Raw genomic sequence first — 19,859 nt, 5'->3', positions numbered from 1 at the left:
AAATGAAACAAATAAAATAAAAATAAGTAGCTCATGAAAGAGGATTTTATTTAAACCCCTGAGCTACCTTGTGAAACCACACAGACTAAGGAAAAAAGCTGCATGACTCTGGCTAACTGCTATCTTTTCAGCCTCAGAAATATAGAGACAGGCAGTCCACCCCAGATGTACCTTTTCCCTAATGAAAACGTACTTGTAAAGTTATAAATATTGTTTTAAAATCATTATAAAATCTAAATATTTTTCTTTTCATTAAAACATTAGGTTATGCTATAAAACTTTTCTCCTTTAGATGGCATTCAAGAATCAAACATTGGCAATTCCTACTAATCACAGGTTCCTGAAATGCTCCCTGATTCTGGACAATAGGGTAATTAATCATGCACCAGCCGGGTCTTGGCACCGGCCGAATTTGACAAAGAAACAGGAGAGCACTGTGACCTGTTGCCAATGGCAACAGGTTTTTACCTACAAGTCTGAATTAAATATTAAGATTCAGGGTGCCCTATAAGCATGAATCTCAGGACCCCAATAGGTCTGACGTTCAATATTTAATTCTTTATGATTATAAAACATATACTCCTTTTTAATAGTTATGATCATACATGTATGGATATATAAAATTCCCCATTATCATACATCTCTACAAGGATTAGTTATTGACTAGAAACATTTTCATTAAATTAATTTCTAAAGCTGTGGTCCTATGCACATATACTAAGGAGTACATTCCATAGAACATTATTGAATGTGTTCAGAATTACACTGTAAATTACAGAGCTTGGAGAAGTTACTTTTTTAAAACTACAACTCCCATCAGCCCCAGCCAGCATGGCCACTGGATTGGGCTGATGGGAGTTGTAGTTCAAAAAAGTAACTTTTCCAAGCTCTGGTAAATTACGTATGAATGAACCTTCCTCAGCACATATGTCATAGCCATGGTTAAAGAAATGGCCCTGTCCATTAAGGAAGAATGAGGAATCAGACCATAGGCAGGGAAACTATGCAATCTTGAATGCATAGGGCTCATGTAATACCTGTTCAAACTGATGGTGGAAGATCAAATGTTTGAATTCTTCCTCAGGAATCCCCCCTGCAGATATAAAACCTAGTCTAACCATCTTCTTCACATACATGTTTTGCATGTACAGGCAGGAATGTTTTAAATTATGGAGTTTTTGAACATTTGATCATACAGTAGTTCAAACTACAGGATGCTTTTCTTCAAAGGTGAGGCAGGATGAGAAACAACCTTCATGTCATCCAAGTTCCCACATGTGACATTGCTTCTCATGTGTTGGAGGTAGTGCTTACTTTGCATTTAGGTTTGCACAGTAGGAGATGGATTGAATCAGAGGAATTGTTGCATGAGATTATAATTATTCAAATAATAACTTGGAATCTGTTGTCTAGTGTCCTGTTTCATTGTCTTTCATGGTTTCCTGGCAATGTCAATCCTTGGCCAGGTTCAAACATAATGATCTTAGTCCCATGGTTTGTTGGGCTGAAAATGAACGTTGTGTCCACATGGTCCTTCCTCCCTTCCCTCTTAATGCATTAACATTATATTCTCCAAACTACAACTCCCATAATCCTTGACCATTGGCTATGCTGGTTGGGTGTGATGGCAGCTGGAATAAAACAAAAATTGGAGGACACCAGGGTGGATAAGACTGATTTAAAGTCTGACTATAATCCTGCCTTGCCAACTAGATTTAAACAAGTCAAACAATGCTTTACTGTTCAAGAGCTTAAGGCTGCAATCCTGTACCAACTTACATAGGAGCAAGTTCCATTGAATTTGGTGCGCTTTACCTTTGAGGGACCATATATAGAATTGTGCTCTAAACCACCATTTTATTTATTTATTTATTTATTTAATTGCATTTTTAGACCACCCTATAGCAATAAGCTCCCAGGGTGGTGTACAACATACTAAAACAGGTTAAAATACAAGTGAATGTAAATACAATACACAATAAAACATAATTAAAATTTTCAATTTTAAAATTCAAATTTTTAAAATATTTAAAATGCCTGGGCGACTTTACCTGGCGCCGAAAAGATAGCAGAGAAGGCGCCAGGCGTATTTCGTCAGGGAGGGCGTTCCATAGTTTGGGGGCCACCACTGAGAAGGCCCTAGCTCTAGTTATCATTCTCCGTGCCTCCCTATGTGTTGGGACACGGAGAAGGGCCTTCGACGTCGAGCGCAGCGACCGGGTGGATACATAGCGGGAGAGGCGTTCCGCCAGGTATTGCGGTCCGATGCCGTTAAGGGCTTTATAGGTAAGAACCAACACTTTGAATCTGGCCCGGAAACATATTGGTAGCCAGTGCAGCTGGGCCAGGACAGGTGTTATATGATCAGATGTTTTAGTCCCAGTAAGAACTCTGGCCGCAGCATTCTGCACCAGCTGAAGTTTCTGAACCGTCTTCAGAGGTAACCCTACGTAGAGTGCATTACAGTAGTCCAATCTAGAGGTTACCAGAGCATGGATAACTGTGGCGAGGTTCTCCCTATCCAGATAGGGTCGTAGTTGGGCTACCAGCCGAAGCTGGTAGAACGCATTCCGTGCCACCGAGGCTACTTGAGCCTCCAGTGACAGGAGTGGATCTAATAAGACCCCCAAACTATGGACTTGCTCCTTTAGGGGGAGTGTAACCCCATCTAGGGCAGGTCGGACATCAACCATCTGGGCAGAGAGCTCCCCCACCAACAGCATCTCAGTCTTGTCAGGATTGAGTCTCAGGCAGCGGTTTAGTACATTAACAGCCTCACCTGAAGAAGATGAAAAGGAGAAGTAGAGCTGCGTATCATCAGCATATTGCTGGAAACGCACTCCAAATCTCCTAATGACCTCACCCAGCGGCTTCATATAGATATTAAAGAGCATGGGGGACAGAACTGAACCCTGTGGGACCCCATATTGGAGTATCCAGGGACTTGAGTAATGCTCCCCAAGCACCAGCTTCTGGAGACGATTCTCGAGGTAGGAGCACAGCCACTGCCAAGCAGTGCCTCCAACTCCCAAATCCGCAAGATGTCCCAGAAGGATACCATGGTCGATAGTATCAAAAGCCGCTGAGAGATCAAGGAGAACCAACAGAGTTACACTCCCTCTGTCTTTCTCCCGACAGAGGTCATCATACAGGGCGACCAAGGCTGTTTCTGTACCAAACCCTGGTCGAAAGCCCGATTGACATGGATCCAGATAATCAGTTTCATCCAAGAGAGCCTGGAGCTGGCGAGCGACCACATGCTCTAAAACCTTGCCCAGGAACGGAACATTTGCTACCGGTCTATAGTTGTCAAGATTTTCAGGGTCCAAGGAGGGTTTCTTTAGGAGCGGTCTCACCACCGCCTGTTTCAGGCAGGGTGGTACCACTCCCTCTCGTAAAGAGGCATTGATCACCTCCTTGGCCCATCCGGCTGTTCCGTTCCTGCTAGCTTTTATTAGCCATGAGGGGCAAGGATCCAGGGCAGAAGTGGTCGCCGGCACCTGTCCAAGCACCTTGTCCACGTCCTCGAGCTGTACCAACTGAAATTCATCCAATAAAGCAGGACAGGACTGTGCTCCGGACACCTCGTTAGGCTCAACTGCTACAATATTGGAGTCAAGGTCCCGGCGGATGTTTGTGATCTTATCTTGGAAGTGTCTCGCAAACTCATTACAGCGGGCTGTTGATGGTATTATTGTGTTCTGAGGACCAGAGTGTAAAAGTCCCTGAACAACCTTATAAAGTTCCGCTGGGCGGTTAGAAGATGACTGAATGGAGGCAGCAAAGTACTGCTTCTTCGCTGCCCTCACCGCCTTCACATAGAGCTTGGTAGAGACCTTCACAAGTGCAAGACATAAGAACATAAGAAGAGCCTGCTGGATCAGGCCAGTGACCCATCTAGTCCAGCATGCTGTTCTCACAGTGGCCAACCAGGTGCCTGGGGGAAGCCCGCAAGCAGGACCCGAGTGTAATAACACTCTCCCCTCCTGAGGCTTCCGGCAACTGGTCTTCAGAAGCATGCTGCCTCTGACTAGGGTGGCAGAGCACAGCCATCATGGCTAGTAGCCATTGATAACCCTGTCCTCCATGAATTTGTCTAATCTTCTTTTAAAGCCGTCCAAGCTGGTGGCCATTACTGCATCTTGTGGGAGCAAATTCCATAGTTTAACTATGCGCTGAGTAAAGAAGTACTTCCTTTTGTCTGTCCTGAATCTTCCAACATTCAGCTTCTTTGAATGTCCACGAGTTCTAGTATTATGAGAGAGGGAGAAGAACTTTTCTCTATCCACTTTCTCAATGCCATGCATAATTTTATACACTTTTATCATGTCTCCTCTGACCCGCCTTTTCTCTAAACTAAAAAGCCCCAAATGCTGCAACCTTTCCTCGTAAGGGAGTCGCTCCATCCCCTTGATCATTCTGGTTGCACTCTTCTGAACCTTTTCCAACTCTATAATATCCTTTTTGAGATGAGGCGACCAGAACTGTACACAGTATTCCAAATGCGGCCGCACCATAGATTTATACAACGGCATTATGATATGGGCTGTTTTATTTTCAATACCTTTCCTAATTATCGCTAGCATGGAATTTGCCTTTTTCACAGCTGCCGCACACTGGGTCGACATTTTCATCGTGCTGTCCACTACAACCCCGAGGTCTCTCTCCTGGTCGGTCACCGCCAGTTCAGACCCCATGAGCGTATATGTGAAATTAAGATTTTTTGCTCCAATATGCATAATTTTACACTTGTTTATATTGAATTGCATTTGCCATTTTTCCGCCCATTCACTCAGTTTGGAGAGGTCTTTTTGGAGCTCTTCGCAATCCCTTTTTGTTTTAACAACCCTGAACAATTTAGTGTCATCAGCAAACTTGGCCACTTCACTGCTCGCTCCTAATTCTAGGTCATTAATGAACAAGTTGAAAAGTACAGGTCCCAATACCGATCCTTGAGGGACTCCACTTTCTACAGCCCTCCATTGGGAGAACTGTCAGTTTATTCCTACTCTCTGCTTTCTGCTTCTTAACCAATTTCTTATCCACAAGAGGACCTCTCCTCTTATTCCATGACTGCTAAGCTTCCTCAGAAGCCTTTGGTGAGGTACCTTGTCAAACGCTTTTTGAAAGTCTAAGTACACTATGTCCACTGGATCACCTCTATCTATATGCTTGTTAACACTCTCAAAGAATTCTAACAGGTTACTGAGACAGGACTTTCCCTTGCAGAAGCCATGCTGGCTCTGCTTCAGCAAGGCTTGTTCTTCTATGTGCTTAGTTAATCTAGCTTTAATAATACTTTATACCAGTTTTCCAGGGACAGAAGTTAAGCTAACTGGCCTGTAATTTCCGGGATCCCCTCTGGATCCCTTTTTGAAGATTGGTGTTACATTTGCCACTTTCCAGTCCTCAGGCACGGAGGAGGACCCGAGGGACAAGTTACATATTTTAGTTAGCAGATCAGCAATTTCACCTTTGAGTTCTTTGAGAACTCTCGGGTGGATGCCATCCGGGCCCGGTGATTTGTCAGTTTTTATATTGTCCATTAAGCTTAGAACTTCCTCTCTCATTACCACTATTTGTCTCAGTTCCTCAGAATCCCTTCCTGCAAATGTTAGTTCAGGTTCAGGGATCTGCCCTATATCTTCCACTGTGAAGACAGATGCAAAGAATTCATTTAGCTTCTCTGCAATCTCCTTATCGTTCTTTAGTACACCTTTGACTCCCTTATCATCCAAGGGTCCAATTGTCTCCCTAGATGGTCTCCTGCTTTGAATGTATTGATAGAATTTTTTGTTGTTGGTTTTTATGTTCTTAGCAATGTGCTCCTCAAATTCTTTTTTAGCATCCCTTATTGTCTTCTTGCATTTCTTTTGCCAGAGTTTGTGTTTTTTTTTATTTTCTTCATTTGGACAAGACTTCCATTTTCTGAAAGAAGACTTTTTGCCTCTAAGAGCTTCCTTGACTTTGCTCGTTAACCATGCTGGCATCTTCTTGGCCCTGGCGGTACCTTTTCTGATCTGCAGTATGCACTCCAGTTGAGCTTCTAATATAGTGTTTTTAAACAACTTCCAAGCATTTTCGAGTGATGTGACCCTCTGGACTTTGTTTTTCAGCTTTCTTTTTACCAATCCCCTCATTTTTGTGAAGTTTCCTCTTTTGAAGTAAAATGTGACCGTGTTGGATTTTCTTGGCAATTGGCCAGTTACACGTATGTTTAATTTAATAGCACTGTGGTCACTGCTCCCAATCGGTTCAACAACACTTACATCTTGCACCAGGTCCCGGTCCCCACTGAGGATTAAGTCCAGGGTTGCCGTCCCTCTGGTCGGTTCCATGACCAACTGGTCTAGGGAATAGTCATTTAGAATATCTAGAAACTTTGCTTCTTTGTCATGACTGGAACACATATGCAGCCAGTCTATGTCCGGGTAGTTGAAGTCACCCATTACTACCACATTTCCTAGTTTGGATGCTTCCTCAATTTCATATCTAATCTCCAGATCTCCCTGAGCATTTTGATCAGGGGGACGATGGATCGTTCCCAGTATTAAGTCCCTCCTGGGGCATGGTATCACCACCCACAATGATTCTGTGGAGGAGTCTGCCTCTTTTGGGGTTTCCAGCTTGCTGGATTCAATGCCTTCTTTCACGTATAGAGCGACTCCGCCACCAATACGTCCTTCCCTGTCCTTCCGATATAGTTTATATCCAGGGATAACCGTATCCCACTGGTTTTCTCCATTCCACCAGGTCTCCGTTATGCTCACTATATCAATGCTCTCCTCTAAGACCAAGCACTCCAGTTCTCCCATCTTGGTTCGCAGGCTCCTAGCATTAGCGTACAGACACTTGTAAGCAGTGTCTCTCTTCAAGTGTCTTAAGACCACAGCTGTCGGGAGTTTGTCTCCATTTGCACTCAAGCCGTCTCCTTTCTTGCTTCATCACTCTTAGCTCAGGGGTAAACCACGGAGCCAGTTGAGCTCTGCAGAGGAGAGGGCGCACCGGGGCGATCATGTCAACCGCCCGGGTCATTTCCGTATTCCACAGATTGACCAGGGTTTCGACAGGAGTGTCAGTTTTATCAGCCGGAAAACTCCCCAGAGCCTTCTGAAAACCTTCAGGATTCATTAGTCTCCGGGGACGGACCATCTTAATTGGTCCTCCACCCTTGCAGAGGGGAGAAAACATTGTGAGCCTACACCTCAATAGGCGATGATCTGTCCATGACAGAGGAATAGATATAAAATCCCTCACTCCCAGATCACCATCTAGCTCATACATAGTGGGAAACTGTGGGAGAAGGGAAGGGGAGTTGAGAATGTGTGGGAACAGCACCAGTTCTCTGTCCAATAAAACATGGATTTTTCTGTGTGAACTTAACTGACCATTGTGAACTTTGTCAACCCACGGAATCAAAAGACCACATCCTTGAAGTTTTATTTTTCCCTGCACTATGATAAATACATGTTACCTAGCAGGACATGTGTAGAAGGTATAGGCTAGATCAGGCGAGTGGTCCTCACTCAACAGTATCTTGACCTTAGTATAGTACTCATTTTAGGGGAGAAATATTCATATTCATTTTACTGGATAAAACAGTTTTCTAACAGGTAATCATCTGGATTCTGTATCTATTGACCTTTTTAATAGTCATCCTTTTAAACATACAGTCACGATACTTCCTCAGAATCTGCGGAAATACTCTTAAACTTTAGGTCTAAAAAAGAAGAGGCCATGAAAACTAGATCCTGTGAAGTAATTTGACTCTAAATATTTGTTCCTTCTGATAGAACAATACTTTAAAGTCTTACAAAACCAAAACCAAATCTCTCTGAGTTACAACAAAGTACCATGATCAAAGCAACAAGGAACATTGCAGTTCTTCAAAGATGTCACCTAGGGATGGGATCCATTGGCTTGTGCTGCTTCAGAAGCATTCCACCAACCTGACATTATTGATTCATGTTTGCTCTTTGTCCACTATCCACGTCTTTTATCAATCTGATTTTTTCTCCCCCCAAATCGATATTAAGATCGGTAAAGGACATCAATAAAAGGAAAGGAATACAGCTTTCCCACCCACACCCCCATCCCCTACCTTTGCCTCCTCCTCCCCCCCCGTGACTGAGATTGGCCATACTGGAAAGGAGGAAAGCAGCTTTCAGTATCCCACCCCCATCCTTAATGTGGACAAGTCTCTCCAGGAGCTTTTATTTAAAGGGCTAACGTCACAGGGATTAGAAGCCATGCCTAGATGGTTTTGTCCATGTTAAGAACTTTCTAGGCTCTATTAGTCTTGGCTTGCTTCCTTCTTCCTTCCCAGTTGGAGCTGCTCTTCAGCAGGCACTACAGAGATTAGAAACTAAGCCTAGACAGTCTCACCCATGCATTAAAGACTCTCTGGGCTCTACAGGGAAATAAAAAAAAAATCTGTGTTGGGAGGAATTGCTGAAGTTTGGACTAAACCAGATCAGTGCACAAAGATTCCAAAATGTGGACTGTTGAAAAATCGGGTGCTCACTTCCGGGAAGGGTGACTTAGCCTGTGCCTGCTCTTGAGACGGGCTCCTGCCTCAAAAGAAGCTTATTCAGATATATCAGTCAGATTTTTTCTTTTTTTGACTGATTAAACTTCTCCCGGGTAGGGAGAAACGAAGAGATTAACCTCAAAGCCTATTTTTGTTGGGACGACCAGATCTCATTAATTTATGGGACGAGGTCCAGCCGACGAAGGTGGGACGGATTTTTAACAACAAGCTCTATCTGGAAAAGCGAACGTTCATCTTATCTTCTAAGAGAGAACGCACTAACAGGCAAGCACCCTTCTTTCTATATTTTTCTTTTACTTGACTTAAATTGTTGCTGTTTAAAAGAGATTTGCCAGATTGATCGGTTTTTGACATCTCACTGGGGAGCCATAACTTCTCTCTGCTACTCACTAATTAATAGCTTATCTCTGTTTTTGTTGCAAAAAGCTGTCCTGGATTTGCATTCTAAAGATATACACAGAAGAGGGATTTCTATTCCAGATTTTTATTTTGAAGAATATTATATTGTCTGAGACTACTCTCTTTTTGGTCTATTTTATTTTGACGAATCTGTTTTCTGACGACCGCCATTAATTGTTTCGATCCTGGGAACTGCATTTTGTTTACTTAAGCATGGAGAGATAAGGCTGTCTGCTCTGTTTATACTGTGATGTCACCAAGTTTGGAGTATTAACCCAATTGTTGCTGAAATAAGAAGTGGTTTTCTTATATTTTTCTTTTAAAATGGCAATTAAGAAAGTGGCTGAGAAGCTGGAAATAACTATGTTTCAGAAAATAATGGATGAGATTGAGATAACGAAACAAAACCTGCGACAGGGTTGTAAGGAGCTGAAAATTGAATTGAGTAAAATGAAGCAGGAGATTAAAGATATAGGGGTCCCTGTGAGAGAGGTGACCCTGGAAGGGGTCCCTGTGAGAGAGGAGACCCCGGAGATTGGAACAAACGTGGAACAGGAAAAAGATTTGGAGTCTATGGACTTTAGAAACAAAATTTATTGTTTGGAGACACAGGAGATTAAAGACATAGGGGTCCTTGTGAGAGAGGAGACCCTGGAGACTGGAACAGGGGTCCCTGTGAGAGAGGAGACCCTGGAGACTGGAACAGGGGTCCCTGTGAGAGAGGAGATCCCGGAGATTGGAACAAACGTGGAACAGGAACAAGATTTGGAGTCTATGGACTTTAGAAATAAAATCTATTGTTTGGAACTCAATGTTATCTCTGAAGAAATTAATGAAGATTCTAGAGATAAAGTTATCAATGGCATGGATAATCTTCTGGACTGGAATGATGTGATGGAGCCCAATATAGAGAAAATCTATGGAATTAACTGCAGCCATGTGACAATGGAAAAACTTTCAAGAGATGACCCAGTGTATTTTGAAAAAAAGAACAGAGATATGATTTTACAGCAGTATTTCAGCAACCCATTCAGAATGGATGGCAAGAAAATATTTGGGATAGAGGTAATTCCCATCAGACTCTTACTATATGACTATGGCTTTGACAGCAAGATTATTATGGAATACTGATAATGGAAGATTGGATACTGAAATTACTGGACTTAATAAGACTACTGAAGATGGAAGATGGAAAATGGAACTAATAGGGATAATAGAACAATGGCTACTGAAATTACTGAACCTAACAGATTCTGATGTGATGGATTAATTGAAATGTTTATTTTGACTATGGTTATGACAACAAGATTATCATAATTAGTAATGAGATGGATTAATCGATATGCTTATCTGGAAAAAAAAATTGATAGATATATTTCTTAAAGAATTGAAACCTCTCTTTGACTTTTTGTGGAAAGAATAAAGTAATGTTTATGAGATTTGATGATTAAGTAAGATAACTACTGGAGGAAAGTGATTTTATAATATGACTTAAGAGACAGGATTGTTATATATTATAGACATATAACTGATTTGATCTTTGACAAATGGGAAGTCAATATTTTACTCTTTATTTTTTATTTTTGTTTTTTTTTTTCTTTTTTTCTTTTTGTTTAATTATTTTTGATTTTGTTTTTTGTCTTTGAATGTTTTATGATTTTGTCTTGTATGTTTTATGAAAATCTGAATAAAAATTATTGAAAAAAAAAAAAAAGAAAAATCGGGTGCTAAATCCAAATTCAGCAGAATTCTTGCTTATCCCTAGGGTCAACTCAGATAGTTATGTTTCAAAATATATCCTGGTAAACAGGAATGTAAACCTTGGTATAGGCATTTATCAGGTAGAGTTCAAGCTGAATATCAATAATCTAGAACATTTTTTTGTATTTCAGAACAGTATATTGCTAATATTAAAATGAATTTGTTGTTGTTATGTGCCTTCAAGTCGATTTTGACTTATGGCGACCCTGTGAATCAACAACCTCCAATAGCATGTGTTATAAACTACCATGTCCAGATCTTGTAAGTTCAGGTCTGTGGCTTCCTTTATGGAATCAATCCATCTCTTGTTTAGTCTTCCTCATTTTCTACTCCCTTCTGTTTTTCCCAGCATTATTGTCTTTTATAGTGAATCATTTGTCCTCATGATGTGTCCAAAGTATGATAACCTCAGTTTCATCATTTTAGCTTCTAGTGACAGTTCTGGTTTAATTTGTTCTAACAATTATTTATCTTTTTCGCAGTCCATGGTATGTGCAAAGCTCTGTTTTTCACTGTCCAACTTTCACATCCATACATAGAGATCAGGAATGTCATGGTCTGAATTATTCTGACTTTCGTGTTCTGTGATACATCTTTGCATTTGAGGACCTTTTCTAGTTCTCTCATAGCTTCCCTTCCCAATCCTAACCTTCTTCTAATTTCTTGACTATTGTCTCCAGTTTGGTTAATGACTGTGCCTAGGTATCGATAATCCTTGACAAGTTCAATGTCCTCATTGTCAACTTTAAAGTTACATAAATCTTCTGTTGTCATTACTTTAGTCTTCTTGACGTTCAGCTGTAGTCCTGTTTTTGTGCTTTCCTCTTTAACTTTCATCAGCATTCTTTTCAAATTATTACTGATTTCTGCTAATAGTACAGTAGGCCCCGCTTATACGGTGGGTTCTGTTCTGGACCCCCACTGTAAAGCGGAAATCTCTGTAAAGCAGAACCCCATTGACTTTAATGGGGCGCGTCGCGTGAAAATGATGCGACAATGCCGCAAAAGCAGCAAAATCGGCTTTAAAAGAGGGGAGGAAAGCCGCCCCATTAGCGGAACGCTGGGAAGCGGGGCCCTACTGTATGGTATCATCTGCATATCTTAAATTATTGATATTTCTCCCTCCAGTTTTCACACCTCCTTCATCTTGGTCCAATCCCACTTTCTCTATGATATGTTCTGTGTATAGATTAAACAAATAGGGTGGTACAATATACCCGTCTCACACCCTTTCCGATTGGGAACCAATCAGTTTCTCCATATTCTGTCCTTACAGTAGCCTCTTGTCCAGAGTATAGGCTGCGCATCAGGACAATCAGATCCTGTGGCATCCCCATTTCTTTTAAAGCATTCCATAGTTTTTCATGATCTACACAATCAAAGGCTTTGCTGTAATCTATAAAACACAGGGTTTTTTTATCCACTGGTTCTTTATCCACTAAGTTTAAAGCCTCAAATCTGTCTCTTATTTAATCTTTATATTCTTCTGGGATGTTTTTTAAATGGTATTTTGGCATTATGATTGGTTTGTTGTTGTTTGTTGTTGTTCTTTAGCTTTACTCTGATTTTTGATACGACCAGTTCATGATCTGTACTGCAGTCTGCTCCTGGTCTTGTTTTTGCAGAAAGTATGGAACTTCTCCATCTTCTGTTTCCAATTATATAATCAATTTGATTCCTATATTGACCATTTGAGGATGTCCACGTGTACAGTCGTTTTTTGGTTGCTCAAAAAATGTGTAAGAAACAAATTATTCTTGTATGCATTTCTTCTAGAAATTGTTTGCTAGCAATGTTGAGTGCTTCATTGGCAGTAATTAAATAAGTGGGCTGTATATTTTTAGAACTCACTAAGCCAGCACTGCCTGAAGAGTCCTTCCAGCAGCATGGCATTGGCAGAGCAGGTAAACCGCTCTGCCCAGAGCTGAAGAGATGGGGAGATTACAGGATTCACTGCCATGCCTCTATCTCTTACACCACTATGGGCAGCAACTCTAATAAATGAAGCCTTTGCACATTGCAACTGATGGACATAAAGTAAAACAGTTAATGAATCTATAAGTATGAAGTTTTTTTTAATCTGCGCTCTTTGTGATCCTTACATGTCAGTATTTGGAATAATCAAGGTATATCATAATGTTTTAGGAGTACTTTAAGATTACTTTTCTCTGTTAGACTTATATTCTGGCAATATTTACATTCCTGACCATATTTATTTATTTATTTATTACATTTATATACTGTCCCATAGCCGAAGCTCTCTGGGTAGTTTACATAGATGGAGACTATGTTTATGACCTGGTTTGATATTTCCAGAGAGTTTATAATATTATTTCCAGTAAATAATGTAATGCGACATTAAACTTCCAGTATATATCAGGGGTTCCCAAACCATGGTCAGTAGGCCACTGGTGGTCTACAACCTTTGTTCAGGTGTGCTGTGGCATGTCTGTAAAAATACAGTAAAATCATACAGTATCTAGCATAGTGCATTACAATTGCTACAACAGGCAGAAAAATCATTAAGTGTTCCGCTGGAACCCTCTGCAATTTTCAAGTGGTTTGTGGCAAAAAAGTTTAGAACCAGTCATATATATGATTACTTATACTTTGCTTACAATGGGGTTATGTTTATATTTATTTCGTCCTGTTTTATAATGATGGGTTATAAATTTAAATAACAAATACAAAATCTTAAAAGTACAATCGTATTCATGTCTATTCAGATTTCAATGGGGCTTACTTACAAGTAAGTGGTATAGGATTGTAGCCTTATTCAAATTCTGCTGCACAGTCTATTATCCATTTTATAGTTTGTGATACACTCTTAGATATTGATAAAACCTATCTTACACCTATATTCTCTTTTTCTTTTGCAGTAAATGAAGGAGGTATTAAACAGGCATCAAATTTGTGTCCTGATCCTGGAGAACCTGAGAATGGAAAACGGATAGGCTCAGACTTTAGGTAATATCTAGAAAAAAACAAAACCACATATTTTGGGCTGTTTCTTTCATAAAATCACACACACACACACACACACACACAAATCTTTGAATCTGTTCCTCACTAATACCTGAAGTTTACTACACTTGCTTTGCATAGCCACACAGTCAGACTTTAATTAATTAATTAATTAATTCTAATCTATATACCTTTTACTAGTATTGCATTTCACTGAGATGCTTAACTAGCTGGGAACATATTTTAATACATTTCCTACTTTAAATGTCATCCAGCATTAAAATATGGACTTCAGTGCTCAAAGATAGACAATTTAAATGGGAACAAAATTATTAGATTGATAATGTGATGCAGTGCCTTCCTGCCCATGCTTGCCTCTCAAAAGATAATTGAAAATCCTCTCAAAATGTGGTTCCCCCCACTCCAGATCAGCAGTCTTAGAATAGAAGCCCATATATACTACTAAAAGTAAAATTTGATAATCTGATATTATTTTCCAGAATACAATGAGTTTTTATGGGTGTTCTGTTTGTGAGTTGTAAAGTTAAACATAGCTAGGATTTCTGTTGAACAATCACTTTGTATTGCAAGGAGAACTCAATTTTTCAGCTTTCCACATTGGCTCATGTAGTATAAATAAAATAAAAGTAGGGGATGAGCATCAGGAATAAAAGTAGGGGATGGGCATCAGTTTTACTTTATGCTTCAGGGGTAAAGATGTCTTAAGACTACAGTACTATGCACACTTTGGACAAAGTCCTCTGAATTCAGCTTCAGGTTATTCTTTGTTTATGTCAGGTGGAAGCCATAAGGGAAATTCTTTCATTGACTTTTTTTTTTAGCATAGTAATAAGAATTAAAAACCAGACTGCAAACATGCAGTAAATGTAAACAGACCACGATTTTATTTATTATTTTATTTATTTATTACATTTATATACTGGCCTCTGGGCAGTTTACAGCACGATCAACTATATTAGTTCAAAGTTAGTATGCAGAAGATCTTAGGTCATTCTCTGACATCTTTTTCTGATACACTCGCAAGCACACCCACACTTACATACTCATGGAAAAGCACACAAACTCAGGGGGTGGGGGAGGAGGAGAGAAGAACCAAGCAGTCTGCAGACATCTACACAAACATGCTCACAGCACAGGGGGGTGGGCAGACTTAGCAATACACACATCAACTCTGCAGTGTTTTTGCTCCCTACGGTGGTGCTGGTGTTGGGGTGTCTCCAGTGCTGCTGGGGAGGAAAAACAAAGCCTTGTTTTAGATTTGCAAAAGGGCCCCTTTCTCCTCTGATGTGGTGCCATTGTTAGAAGGTCTTAGTGAGGAAGCATGAAAAAGCAATTCCTCCTGTTTCCTAAACCTGTCTGAGACCTTCTTACAATGGCACCACACCAAAGGGAGAAGGGACCCTTTTGCAAAGGTAACATGACGTGACTTAACCCAAGCCTCCTATTTATGAGCACACTCTCACCAGCTCTTATCTATCGATCTATCAATCTATCGATCTAGCGATCTATTGATCTATTGATCTATCGATCTATCGGTCCGTCCGTCCGTCCGTCCATCCGTCTGTCAGTCTGTCTAATCTGCTGCACCTCTGCTTTAGGAGAATAGGAAGAAATATATTGCAGTCGAGGGGCGAAATAAAACACAGAGACGTCAGCTTGGGTTGAACAAGGGCCACTTTATTAAATTACATTAAACAAAAACCCAATTTAAAGTGACCTGCAGAAGGAAAACCTAGGTGCAGGAACTGTCTATAAGCAAGTATCTTGCCATACAGCTCTTGGGAGACCAGCCCCTGCCGGAGGAAGGGCAAGCCCATGTGCTTACCTTTACCCAGACCACACCTTGTAGGTGAGTAGGGGGGCCTTCCTACATTATCCCCACCTGGGGCCGGATAACCCTTGCGTAGATGAGATAAGTTGGCCCCAGAGGCAGCCCATGTCCTGCCCTCAAGCCGGAAAGCTCTGACAGACAGGCCTCCGAAACCGCCAATCACCTCCAAAGGTGCCTAAGGGGGCCACCTAGCTGTCCTTACCTATTTCCCTTCCTGCACCTTGCCGCACCAGTGCTAAAATGATCTGCCCGGTAGGGCATTAACCTCCAATGCAAATTAGCCAAATTAGCCAAAACCACCTATTGATCACAACGCCCCCTAACCCGATCCCCTCCCACTCCCATAGTGTGGAGCAGGCAAAAAACCTGCCCGCCAACGAGGGTGGGCAGGATAAAAATTCCTACTCGGCCCTGAAGCGACCCCTTGGCACACCATGAAAAAGGGAGGGTGGGGTGGGTGTTGCGCGAGCAAAGAGGAGGTAGGAAGGGGCGGCTGGGCTTAAATAGGCCCTTAAACCCCGCCCCTTCACTCTGCACGTCACGTGCACATAATAGACGTGACGCACGACTTTGCCCCAACAGAAGATGGAGGCAGCAGCTTCGCCTCCGACTGCAACTAGGCCCCACTCATCAGCTACGCGGTGAGTGAGGCTTCATTTGCAGTCGAGGGGCGAAATAAAACACAGAGACGTCAGCTTGGGTTGAACAAGGGCCACGATTAAATTACATTAAACAAAAACCCAATTTAAAGTGACCTGCAGAAGGAAAACCTAGGTGCGGGAACTGTCTATAAGCAAGTATCTTGCCATACAGCTCTTGGGAGACCAGCCCCTGCCGGAGGAAGGGCAAGCCCATGTGCTTACCTTTACCCAGACCACACCTTGTAGGTGAGTAGGGGGGCCTTCCTACGTCATCCCCACCCGGGGACGGATAACCCTTGGGTAGATGAGATAAGTTGGCCCCAGAGGCAGCCCATATCCTGCCTTCAAGCCGGAAAGCTCTGACAGACAGGCCTCCGAAACCTCCAATCACCTCCAAAGGTGCCTAAGGGGGCCACCTAGCTGTCCTTACCTATCTCCCTTCCCGCACCTTCCCACCACAAAAGGGGGACAAATCTCTATTTAGTCCCCCTTTACCCCACTGCCGAGAAGAACTTCTCGCAGACACCTCTGCAGGTCTTGCAGGAAGAAGTCATTACCTGCATCAGACAGGTGAACGCCATCGGCCCTGTATAGTTCAACCTCTGAATGCTGAATATGGGGATGCGAAATGGCTAAATCCCCGTGTCCAAGAAGAGCCAACCAAATATGCCGGTTGACCTTCTTCTGTGCTCTATCGATTGCCCATGGGTCCCATACCCCACGCCACACCCTACGTGGGAGCATGTCTGACCATAGCAGACGTACTGAAGGCCACCTTTGCCATAAGACCTGCATGTCCTTACATGCCTGAACCCTGAGGGCCTTGCCCTGCAGCAAACCAAGGTCATTACCACCCAGGTGAATGACCACCACCTGCGGAGTTGTCCGCACTACATCTTGCTGGAACAGAGTGGATAGGAGCCCCTCCCAACGCATTCCTCACCGGCCAAGCCACTGTACCATAGCCCAACGACTGAGGCCCATCTGCAAGCCCATGCTCGACCTCGCTGCCCTCCGGGCTGCCGAGAAGATCATGCTGTGGCCGCATATGAGGATGTGCGTCTGCTCCCTCCCCGTCCAGCAACCTGTCGAAACAAATAAAACTTACTAGGCTTCCGCATTCCCAAGCCCTTTAAAAGGGGTGAATATAGCCCTTAAAGGCACCAGAGCACTTCATGGCTATGTGGGGATTCGAACCCTGGTCTCCCAGGTCATAGTCCAACACCTTAACCACTACACCACACTGGCTCTCATTAATAGCCCTATCCCATACAATTATTGTAAAGGTCAAATTCGTTTCAATGGGACTTTCTTTTGCAATGCAAACACAGACACTGGGACTCCAATATGGGTCAGGATCACAGTAATGAAGTGAGGGGGGTTAAAGCCTCCCCTTCTCCCCACCTAAGGACAGAACCAAACAAGATCACATGCCGTTGACCTTCACTTGAAGCCTAAAGCGTCAATCCTATACAGTTTTATTTAGATGCAAGCCCCACTGAACAAATTGAATTTACTTATGAGTAAACATGCATAAGCCTGAACTGTAAGATGTGTCCAAAAGTACCTCAAAATAGTATAAAAAGTTATAGATGCTTCCTTTTAGATAAAGGTGTCCAGCACAAAGGTCCCTAAATCTATTTGCATGTCATCAAGCTTGCTTGGGATTTGGGATTTGTCTGAATCCACTGCACTGCACATTTTGGAGAAGCTTATGTGCCTACAGACTTCATACACCCTGGCAGATGAGACCACCACCTTTCTGAACCTAAGCAGGTCTGGGGCTGGCAGTGCCTCAATGTGAGACTACCTGAGACCCAGTTGCATGCTGCTTTGGATCCCTTGATGAAAGAAAGATGGGGCTGAAATGCAAATAAATAAATAAATAAATACACTTCTGTCAAAAGTTGGGATAGCCAGTTGGCCAGTGCCACTTTGAAAGCATTCCAATTTGAATTTGTTCTTTGTCCGCTATCCGCTGCTTTACTGTTCCGATTTTTCCCCTCCCCCCAAATAATTGATATTAGTACTAATATTTTCTTGCAAAATATCAGTATTTTGAAAGGCAGTGTCAATAAATGAAAGAAAATCTCAATAAAATATTGATAAAGGAAAACAGCAGTGCCTCCTCCTCCTCCTCCGCTGTGACTGAGGCTTGTCAGTTTTCATGTCAGCAAGCAGATGCTATCTGTTTTCCTTTTGGAAAGGAAAGGAGGAAAACAGCTTTTACTGCCCCCCTTTCCCCTCGGCAAGCCCTGAGTCTCCAACTTGGGTGAGGCTTGGCTTTCTTCCTTCCGATTGGAGCTTGGATTATTCAACTGGAGCGGGGTGGCAGAGAGAGAGAAACCTGTACTTATGTTCTGTGACTAAAATCAGTAAAAGAATAATATACAGTACCTTGCAAAAGTAATCAGACCCCTGACCAATTCTGTGATATTACTGAATTACAAATGGTACATGGTAATTTTGTTCTGTATGGTATTTTATTTTGAAACACTGAAATTCAGAATCAATTATTGTAAGGTGACATTGGTTTTATGTTGGGAAATGTTTGTAAGAAACATAAAAAGCTGAAAATGTTGCTTGCATAAGTATTCAACTCCTGTGCTGTGGACGCTCCCAGTTTACACAGATGAAAGAAATTGCCGTATTTCATAGAATCATAGAATCATAGAGTTGGAAGGGGCCTTGTAGGCCATCAAGTCACAGCAGGAAATCCACAGCTAGAGCATCTCCCGCAGATAGCTGTCCAGCCTCTGCTTGAAGACATCCAGCGAAGGGGATCCCACCACCTCCCTAGGCAGTCGGTTCCATTGCCGAACTGTCAAGAAGTTCCTTCTAATGTCCAATCTAAATCTACGCTCCTGCAACTTAAAACCTTTAGACCTAGTCCTACCCTCTGGGGCAGCAGAGAACAAATCTGTACCCTCCTCTATGTGACAGCCCTTCAGGTACTTAAAGAGTGCAATCATGTCACCCCTCAGCCTTCTCTTCACCAGACTGAACATGCCAAGTTCCTTCAACCTTTCCTCATAAGACTTGTTCTCCTTACCGGCTATCATCCTCGTCGCCCTCTTCTGAACCCGCTCTAACTTGTCTATATCTTTCTTAAAATGAGGCGCCCAGAACTGAATGCAGTATTCCAGATGAGGCCTGACTAATGCAGAATATAGTGGGACTATTACTTCCCTCGACCTGGAAACTATAGCTCTGTTTCTGTAGCCCAAAACCGCATTTGCCTTTTTTGCCGCAGCATCACACTGCTGGGTCATGTTCAACTTGCGATCCACTACAATTCCAAGGTCCTTCTCACACGCACTACTGCTAAGCTGGGTATTTCCCATCCTGTACCCGTGCATTTTGTTTTTGTGGCCTAAATGCAGAATCTTGCATTTGTCTTTATCGAATGTCATTTTATTAATTTCAGCCCAATTTCCTAGTCTATCCAGGTCCCTTTGGATTTTATTCCTGTCTTCCATTGTGTTAGCTATCCCTCCCAGTTTCGTATCATCCGCAAACTTCATAAGGCTTCCCTCCACCCCATCATCTAAGTCATTGATAAAAATGTTGAAGAGTATCGGCCCCAGGACAGAACCCTGTGGCACTCCACTCGAAACCTCCTTCCAGTCCGAAGCAGAGCCACCGACGACCACTCTTTGAGTACGGTTTTCCAACCAGTTGTGAATCCACC

At 42.3% G+C, this 19,859-nt stretch overlaps 1 protein-coding gene across 3 annotated transcripts in view; it reads left to right on the top strand.

Moving 5' to 3' along the window:
- CSMD3 (CUB and Sushi multiple domains 3) overlaps positions 1-19,859 on the top strand; it is a 1,044,618-nt gene that overhangs the window by 501,842 nt on the left and 522,917 nt on the right. For all 3 annotated transcript variants that reach the window (XM_061605340.1, XM_061605331.1, XM_061605321.1), the window contains one exon: positions 13,591-13,678. In XM_061605340.1, coding sequence (XP_061461324.1) covers positions 13,591-13,678 — 88 coding nt within the window. The remainder of the gene's footprint in view (positions 1-13,590; positions 13,679-19,859) is intronic.

Source organism: Rhineura floridana, chromosome 1 (assembly GCF_030035675.1).
Source record: "Rhineura floridana isolate rRhiFlo1 chromosome 1, rRhiFlo1.hap2, whole genome shotgun sequence".
Taxonomy (NCBI): domain Eukaryota; kingdom Metazoa; phylum Chordata; class Lepidosauria; order Squamata; family Rhineuridae; genus Rhineura; species Rhineura floridana.
The sequence above is the reverse complement of the archived record's forward strand: the minus strand, read 5'-3'. Positions and strand labels throughout refer to the sequence as shown.